Raw genomic sequence first — 9370 nt, 5'->3', positions numbered from 1 at the left:
CGTTGCCTGCGTTATCACAGGATGATTTTACAGCTGAGTGAAAGACAATAAAGGCTCTTCGTTATGTAACCTTCATGTGTTTGTCATCTACCTGCTCTCGCACCCCAGCTGCAACACAAATGAGGAAGACAATATATATTTACAAGCTTGCAGTGTCACTCCCTCTATAATAATCACCTTAGGACTGTATTCCGTGCCATATAGTACTGTGCAGAGCTTGTTTCCTAAACGCCCAATCCTAACTCACTACCGCAGCGGCAGCCAATCAGGAATAAACGCCCAGCTGCCACCTGCTTATGTATGATGTAGTGTAGGGGCGGGCTTTGTCAGGGGTCTGCTCTTCTCCTCGGCCAATAGAATACGTAGAAAGCGAGAGTGAAGGCTGCCGCTGCCAATAGGCGACGGGCCATATCGTACCTGTCAATGTGCTGGCCGTGGTAGAGAGAGCTCCGGCAGAGATGTGGTGCCTGAGAAGGACTGACCTCGGGGGTTTGTTGTTGCTGTGCGCCGTCAGGTTAGCTTGGTGTTTCTCTCCTCGGGACCAGCTGGACGCTCGCTCGACTGAATGGCGTCAAGAAGGCTCATGGAATCCACGGGTGCGGAGGAGCTTGGGGAGCGAAGTGCAGTCCCCAACCGATGAGGGCAAGTGCGAACAGCCGATGGCCTTTAATGACATCCTAGCAAAAGACACATTCCCGGTGAGTCATGAGTGGAAGCACAGCTTTCTGAATGAATAGCAGACCTAATTGCAGCCCTATGCTCTGCTAAGGAGGCTAGATCAATGACACTGGGCTTTATGACCTGTAAAGTGGGTTAGTCCATGTTGGCTTTTCTATAGAGAACATACAAAGTCATCAGCACGCCAAATAAATGCCTTTCATGTGTTTATTGCAAAGATGGTGTTAAAAGTAATAAGAAGCCAACGTTTCGGGGTCCTTACTCAAGGCTGGATAGTGATGTAACCCTGCGAGCTCCAAAAATGTTGGGTTTTTTATGACTTTGTGAGTGGAGTGTTGGTGGCCTTGTATCTCCTCATCTGGTTTTGGCATGGCGCCCTCCGTAGCAATCACTTCGAGCACCCAGCGATGATAAGGTCAAGTACTGTGAGAAATGCAGCTTCTATTTGGACTTTATCATAAGAATGGTGTGGCGTCAAGGATTTCTAAATAGACGCCTCACTGGCTAGGTGTGTAAACTACAAACACGTTCAAATAATAATATTGCATGCTTGAATTCCTTTTTTGCTGTGTTCCTGAATTGTGGGAACATTGTCCACAGTGGGACTAATATATATTGGCAAAGTACCCCCAATTGCAAATCAGTTCATCTTAAAGTGACGCTAAACTTAGGAGTTAAATCTTAAAAATGCATTCATATACCTTAACTAATAACAGAAATGTATCTTATTTGTGTATCACTCGGCTGAAGATCCTCAAACCATCTCTGAATTGGTGCTGACACTGTCCTTCCTTCTGGAGGGTGGTTACTTTTGTTCCCCATGGTTCCTGTGTGTGTTGTAATGCACCAACACTCCAAACTTGCTCCCATGATGGACTACAATCTCATGCTTACTTTACAAATTTGTATTGAGATTGTAGTCCATCACAGGAGCGAGCGTGGAGTGGTGGTGCATTACAACACACACGGACCATGGGAAACAAAAGTAGCCACCCTCCAGAAGGAAGCATGAATTCAGAGCTGATTGGAAGATCTCCAGCTGAGTGATTCACAAATAAGATACATTTTTGTTAGGGTGCTTGAATGCATTTTAAGAATAAACTCCTGAGTTTAGTGTCACTTTAAATTGATGAAATACTAAATGATATATACAGTTGATATAAAAGTGGTCTGCTAAAGCTCCTGATTGGTAAGATGAATTCATGTTAAGTAAATAAGTACCTATTGTACATATCAGAGGTGCACTACTGGTTGATGCTGTAACGATGAGAATGTCTCATGTAAACATTCCTGTAGATTATAGTTCAACATCTGATTAAAACATAGCACCTCAACATTGGCTACTGACTTCTTGAACAAATTCAATATTTCTACTGTTTATGTAATTAAAATTCAAATGAAAGTGGGCCATTCAGGATAGTTTAGGTCAGCGTTTCTCAACCTTTTCAACATGAGGGAACCCTTAAAATAACTTTTCTCAGGGAAACCCTGTTTAGTAATGATCAAATCTACAGCTCACAGTACCTTATCATGATGGACAGTGTGAAGAATGCTCCTTACATTTGTGATCAGTGGGAAGAATGCTCCTTGCATTGGGGGTCCTTGGGAAGAATGCTCCTTACATTGGGGGTCCTTGGGAAGAATGCTCCTTACATTGGGGGCCCTTGGGAAGAATGCGCCTTGCGTTGCTGGCCCTTGGGAAGCATGCTCCTTACATTTGTTGTGACTGGGAAGAATGCTCCTTTTACATTTGTGGCCATTGAGAAGAATGCTCCTTACTAGGGATGTGTATCTGAGGGGGAAAAAATGCTCTTCTTTTTTTTTTTTTTAAAGAACCCTTAGCCACCTCCTGGAGGAACCCTAGTGTTTGGTGCAACCCTGTTTTGAGACAGGCTGGTTTAAGCTATAGATTGGGGCTAGAGCAATAAGAATGATTCCAGCTACAATTCATATGTGTAGGGTTAGTCTGCATTAATATTTTTGAAAACAAAAGCTACATGTAGTATGTTTTTCAAGGTACAGCTGGTTACCTGCTCAAAATACTTTCAGTTTATTGTGAAAATATTGTGATATTGTCCTGGTGCTATTTGTGTAAGCTGAAAAGAACCATTTGGCTTTACATAAATATTATTGTATTGATGTTGTTGGTTACAATATCTTGACAGCATGACAAGTTGACATTAATAGGTGTTTTGACTTGCTTGTTAACCGTTGGCTAGCCATCAATAAATAAAGCTTGCTGGCACTCCACATCTTTTGTTACACACCACCTTAGAATGTTCTGTAACTTTAGGAAGGGGGGGAGTTTAGTACAGTACTGTAATCTCTGTGGTCATCCTTTCCTGGTTTAACATCTGTTTACGCCTAAATACGCAGTGCTGAGTGCCAGGTTGAGATGACCCACTTAAAATACACAAAGGTTCTGTCACAGCAACCATTTAATTCTAGTTTTTTTGTTCTCTTCAAATAGTACAGGGTAAAACTAAGAAAAGTAAAATCAAATTTTGTTTCCATGGGTCACACAAACTGTTGTCTCACTTCTTATAGTTTTATACAGTGGCTCCGATACTCTTCTGGTAGGTGGTTCTAAAATACTTTAGGACGTTCTGAAAAAAAGTTTGATGGATTTGACCTGTTTGCGTGAATGTTTCACCATGCTTTGTAATTATAATAAAGTCACAGGGAGCATTTCTGCATGTACAAAATCATTATTAACTGTGTATATATAGCAGTTATGCTTTCCAAATTCATGCTGCAAGGTACTCACATATTTTGCATGATATGCAAAAGCACCTGACCGCCTTAGACCATTTTCTCCCTTTTTATGCTCCATATCGAAACAATACAAACCTGGCATAGGGGACAGCGCCTTAGGGAAAGTCAACTAGCAAAAGACCTGTTGCATAACACTTGAAAAAACAGACATGCAAGTTGCAAATCAGTAATAGCAGTGAGTAGGTTGTACAGTGTCAGGTACACAGCTTTACAAGAAGCAGAGCAAACCGTGACAAGCAGATGTACAATTCCATTACATTGAATGCCAGAAAACTTGTCTTTTATGAAAAATATTATTTAGCTAGATTGCTGAAACAATGTTTGCTTTTATTCTGCATTTTTAATTTTTTTTATTTATTAATGAATGCTGGCAAGGTAAATTACTCAGCAGCTTCTTATTTCTCTTATGGTCTTGTGTAGCTAGGTGTCTGTAATCCCAAATGTAGCAGCAAAAGTGAAAGCAGAGCAAGGAATACTGCAGAGCTCTCAATGCAGTAGTTGAAGAGGTACACAGGCCAATTAGTGCTTATAGTCTTCAAAAAAGATCAAATGCATAATGTGTGCATATTATGCCACTTCCTAATATGCCTCCTAACCATAACTGAACATTATTCCCACTTTTGCTTGGGTGAGGTTACAATACTCACTAACATAGCTGTGCATTTTACCAAAGGGTCCGGTCGGGCCTTTTAGGGGGAAAAGGCCAAAGGAAATCTAAGTGATGAAACATTGGTGGGGGCTTTGACTCAAAGTAATCAAACACATCTTCAATCTTCAAAATCCCAAACCTATCGAAAGATGACAATGAAAATGCACTCACCCACAGGATGTCTGCCCACAAACTCAGGAGGGGATTGGGCCTCCTCGGGAGTCGGCAACTGCTTGCCCTCAAGGGATACTAGGAGGAAGATACACACAACTATAAAAAGAAGAGCAATGACATGACTAATGTAGAACCGATGTCCCAATTCCCTTGACACCAAGACTGCTGGAACCACCAACCTCCCCTCAACCCAATAAACCAGACCAAGCTTTTTGATGGAGTTGAATGGCCATTGCAGCCTTTTTATTATACAAAATCAGGGGTGTGGAAATTTAAAAATAACTACTTGTCCAAGGGCTAAAGCGGGGGCTGAATCTACTTGTCCCTCATGACAATCTACTTGTCCCAATACAAAAAATAGTTTTAATTAAAACTGGGGATGCATAGTGGTTTTTGGGTATCGATCACGAGTACTGATATTTTACTTTCGGTACTCACTGAGTATCAGTGTTTCCGTTGGCATGGAGCAGGCTTTCTGGGCAATCAGGAAGCCGGGCAGCGGGTAATCGGATGCTACCTGGCTTCTTGATTGCCAGGGAAGCCGACTCCATGTTTGGCTGGCTCGATTTGTGAATGGCTGGGAAGCGGCGAGTAACAACCTGATTGGCCGGGAAGCTGGCTTCCCAGCTAATAAGCAAGGAGCTGGCTTTCCGGCCAATCAGGAAACTGGGTCATTAGTTGCTGCCCAGCTTTCTGATTGCACGAGAAGCTGGCTCCATGTTCCTCGACGGCACTGCTGGTCAGAGGAAATGTTCCGCTGACTTGAAGTTCTGATATTGGGGAAGGTATCGGAGCATTTTGGCGAGTACCTGTACTCGCCCAAATACTCTGTATCTGTGCATCCCTAAAACTGTATTGGACTGTGCTAAATTACGCTTCTCATTGGTCAGCGTGGTCACCTGTTCATTGATAAAATAAACAATTAACACTTTTATTTCTGGAAGCATTCTTACTTTACAGAATTTTTTTCACACCTGCCGAAAACTTTTGCACTGTACTGTACAATCAATATTTTCCATCACATTCTGTATATATGGACACATTTAACCAAGCCAGATGTGCAGAAAAAAGGTTGTCATACCTAGCCAATACTCCCAAAAATCTGATGGGCATCTAAGCATTCTGTTACAAAGTCGGGGGAAGCGTGAAAATGGGACAGGAAACTGAACCCTTTTACATCAAAATATCAGCACCCTTTCCCATCGTGTATCCCAGTGATCAAAAAATGGGGCCAAAAGATACGCTCCCAAATCCAAACTGTCAACATGTAGGCAACCAGATTGAATTCTAATTTACCTTGGTCCTTTAGAGTGGGGAGCTTGCTCCTCTGTCTCTTCTTTCTCCTTGGGGATGGCAGCTGCTTGGCCAGCAGAAGCCCCTTCTTCCCTTCCCTCTTCCTCTGAGAAGGAGATAAGAGCATGTTGTGATTGCTGTTAGTCCTCAGTGGAAGAGGAGGATCGCATCACCACTATCCTCCTCCTCTGACGCCTGACCTGCTGCATCTGTGTCTGGATATGAGGGACTAGGAAAGATGAGAATTAAGTGTGGAACTGTCATTGAGTATGTAGGTCATAAGTTACAGAGAAAAAAGAATAAGAGTAAAAAGCACCAAAGGTAAATGCTAAAAGAGCTTGGAAGATATATGATTCAGATATGCAAAAGCAGTATGCTTGTAGCTGGTACTTCTGGGAATGAAAAATGTGCAACCGCGCTTGTGCGTATGGTCACATTTACGGTCCTGTTTTGCGATCCTTGCACAGAGGTTTTCTTTACGCATACATTATGTGCATGATGCTTAGCATGCCTCATAACTTTAATTTTGAATGTTTTTTTTATATTTCTTGTACTGTGGTTACTTTACAGTATTTTTAGAAGCAAGATATATGGGCACTGGCTTTTATTTCTAAACATTGAAACCCCTGCCCACCCTTTCTGTGCCCAACCACATATTTTATAGGAATAATGCCCAATGGGTATAGAAAGGCAGTGTACACCTACTAACTCCCCTTCCACCCCTATCCCCAAGGCAGAATACCTGGATTAGGGCCAATTATATGCAAGAAGAAACACTCCAACCTTTTTGTTTTAGGCATTACCAACGCACATTCCTGTAGTGGTGGTCTTCATGAGCCTTTAGTGAACATTGTACTACGTGTACAATATATTGCAAGATTGTACAACAACCCTGGCTTGGTTCCTCCTTTTATTGTAGGCCAGCATGCATAATTCTTTAAAGCCAGAACTGACAAACAAACTAACTATAAAATCCTGCTTGTGTTTGTGTAATGATGCGGGTCAACAAAAGCAGTAAAACATTTAACCCCTTCATGACTGAGCTTGTTTTTAGTTTCTGTTTGTTAATGACCGACACACTTTTGAAATTTTTGCTGTGTGATTTCTTCCATGTCAGTAATATGCTTTCTTACTCAGTGCACCCACACATATTATATGTTGTTTTTTTAGAGGACAGATAGGGCTATGTATTTATATCATATATGTGTACCTAATGCCTCACTTAGGACAAATACAATATTAAAATTGAGTAAAAAATGTAAAGAAAAAACTTTTTCCCCAGTTTTAATTTGTAGTATATTTTAGAAAAATAGCCCAGCTAAAAAAAAAGTGCAATAAATACATTCATTTATTTGGGAGAAACCCTCACTTTCCTTGGATTTTAGAAATGTTTCTGTACTTCTCAGCCTAAAACTAAAACCTAACATTTTAATCTTTTTTTTTTTTTCTCTAAAAGCTAAAAGTGGTCACCTATTATACAATGTCACTAAGTGTCAGTTCGTGACAGTGACATACTTTGAACACCAGCGTCATGAGAGGGTTAAATAAAAACAAATTAACCCCTTTAGATTGAAAAACAAATCCTGCAGCTCAACTGCAGATTTTCATTGTAATGGGTTCATTTTTATATTAATGATAGTATAAAAATATATTTAAATATCATTTTTTATTTGTAAATTTTTTTTTTTGTAAACAATTTTTTTTTAATATTTATACCGAGCAGTCATTGTGAACGAATCTCACTATTACTGCTTGATAATTTAATATTTTTGGTTATTATTGGGCTGCTTCAAACTTAAGAACAGCCAATAATAACCTTAGTGACACTGATCCTGTAGCATTTCAGGATTAGATGTCACTAAAGGCTACTGGTCGTTCCCACAATGATCAGAAAAGCCTGCAACATTGTTTCAGCAATAGAAACATTTAGCTAAATGTTTCTGTTGCTGAAACTTTAGGGGAAAAAAGCCGGTATACATCGGGATTTCCCGATCTATACCAGCTGTCAGTGACGGCAAGAGCTGTAAATACCGCTCTGCTCTCACTGTCAGGCACCCGATTCCTGAAAAGGATTGGGTGTCTGAAAAAATGTAACTCTTTCATTTATGGATGCCTCTATACGTAGTCATCCATTAATGAAGGGTAACCGCTGATTCGCAGCAGTTACCAGCTTTACAGAGCCCCAAATAGCTGATCACGTGTCTGTCATTTGTTGATAGTGGTGCTGCACACTCGGTGGGAGGGGGTTAGTTTAGCATGAGTGGAGTCAACAGAAAGACCAGAAATATTAGGATTACAGCTTAAAGCTACGTGTTCTATAATTAAAATATATAGGGTGAGGGATACGGGGCAACCCTGTCTAATGGCATTCATAATGATAAATCTTGGTGACAAGAAACTAACACACTCTAGCTGTTGGGGACGTGTAAAGGGCCATGATGCTGGCAAGCATAAGAGGGCCCAGGCCTAACTGGGTCAGACTATGTTTTGAAAATGGATAACTAACCATATTAAAAGCCTTTTCTGCATTGAGTGACAAAAGGCACATAGGGGATGCTTGGGCATTTTGCATTAAAAGGAGAGTTTTAAAAGAGAACTATGAGTTGAGTGCTTTTCACTCACCTCATAGTTCTAGCCGACCTGTGACAATGAGACTGTCACAGGTTGGCTCAGTAGATCGGGAGGTGAGCGAACACATACCGGCGTTCGCTCACTACTAGATCCTGTCACGGCTCAATGCCGTGATAGGGGAGGGGCTGGATTCCCCCCTCCCCGCTCCGATCCGCCAGCGCTGACTGGTGGAACGGGGGAGGAACGGGGCGGGTACAGCTGGCTCTGCCTTTTAGATAGGCAGAGCCAGCTGTCAGTCACGCAGCTGGGCGGATCCCGGCACAATTGTCGGGATCCGCTTCAGCTGTGGCTTCTCAGTATACCGTGCAGCAGCTCGCGGTATACTGCGGCGTCTCAGTATACCGTGAGCCACAGTTTGCGGTATACTGAGCCTAGGGTGACGGGAGGACGCTAGTTTGGGTCATCCCGTTACCTTAAGAAGAACTATGGGGAAAAGCCTTAACCCCATAGTTCTCCTTTTTCAAGAGTGTTATCCCTTGCTTCACATCCATGTACAAGCCCCACTTGGTCAGGATGGATAATAGTTTTGTAATAGTTTTATGTCTACGACTATGAGGGAGATGGGACAATAGGTGGAGCACAGCGTGTGATCCTTATCTGGCTTGGGAATCAAGGTTATGTCTGCTTCCAAGGCCTGTGGGTGGGTGGAAAGGGAGAACTCTGAGAGGGAATTAAATACCTTTTGTGAGAAAGGTGACTAGGAGTGTACTAAATGTCTTCCAAAACTTTTGTAACTCTGTTGGGTACAGCGGCTTTCAATTACAGGGGTGGACCCTATGGATATGGAGAGTTCTTCTTCTTCTGTGAAGGAAGCCTCTAATGTTGAGCTGGTGTTATCTAAAGTAGGCAAAGGGGTATCTGCAATGTAAGTAGCAATCTGTGCATCAAGGTCTTTCATATAATGGAATGGAGGGGGAATGGAGTGGTCCATTCTCTTGATCTCTATGATGCATATAGGTTTGTGTTTCTGGGGTGCAACGCTCTTGCCAGCAATCTACCACATTTTATTACTGAATTCGTATCTGCGTTGAGCTAGTTAGAGTATTTAGTCATAGAGATGTCGTTCATTTGTTTGCAAGCATGTATAATTTTAAATGTACACATTTTGTTATCAACATAACCTAAAAAAATTACATTGCCACCTATTCACCTGCTCTTAAAGCATTATAC

General features: G+C 41.7%; 1 protein-coding gene across 1 annotated transcript in view; it reads left to right on the top strand.

Annotated features, from left to right (window-relative positions):
- Positions 1 to 322: 322 nt before the first annotated feature.
- SORT1 (sortilin 1) overlaps positions 323 to 9370 on the top strand; it is a 46919-nt gene continuing 37871 nt past the window's right edge. The window contains exon 1 of the mRNA XM_018572590.1: positions 323 to 698. Coding sequence (XP_018428092.1) covers positions 459 to 698 — 240 coding nt within the window. The 5' untranslated portion in view covers positions 323 to 458. The remainder of the gene's footprint in view (positions 699 to 9370) is intronic.

The sequence above is a fragment of the Nanorana parkeri genome, unplaced genomic scaffold (genome assembly GCF_000935625.1).
Source record: "Nanorana parkeri isolate BGI_ZX_2015 unplaced genomic scaffold, ASM93562v1 scaffold2080, whole genome shotgun sequence".
Classification (NCBI taxonomy): Eukaryota; Metazoa; Chordata; class Amphibia; order Anura; family Dicroglossidae; genus Nanorana; species Nanorana parkeri.
This window is presented reverse-complemented; position numbering and strand designations above follow the sequence as displayed.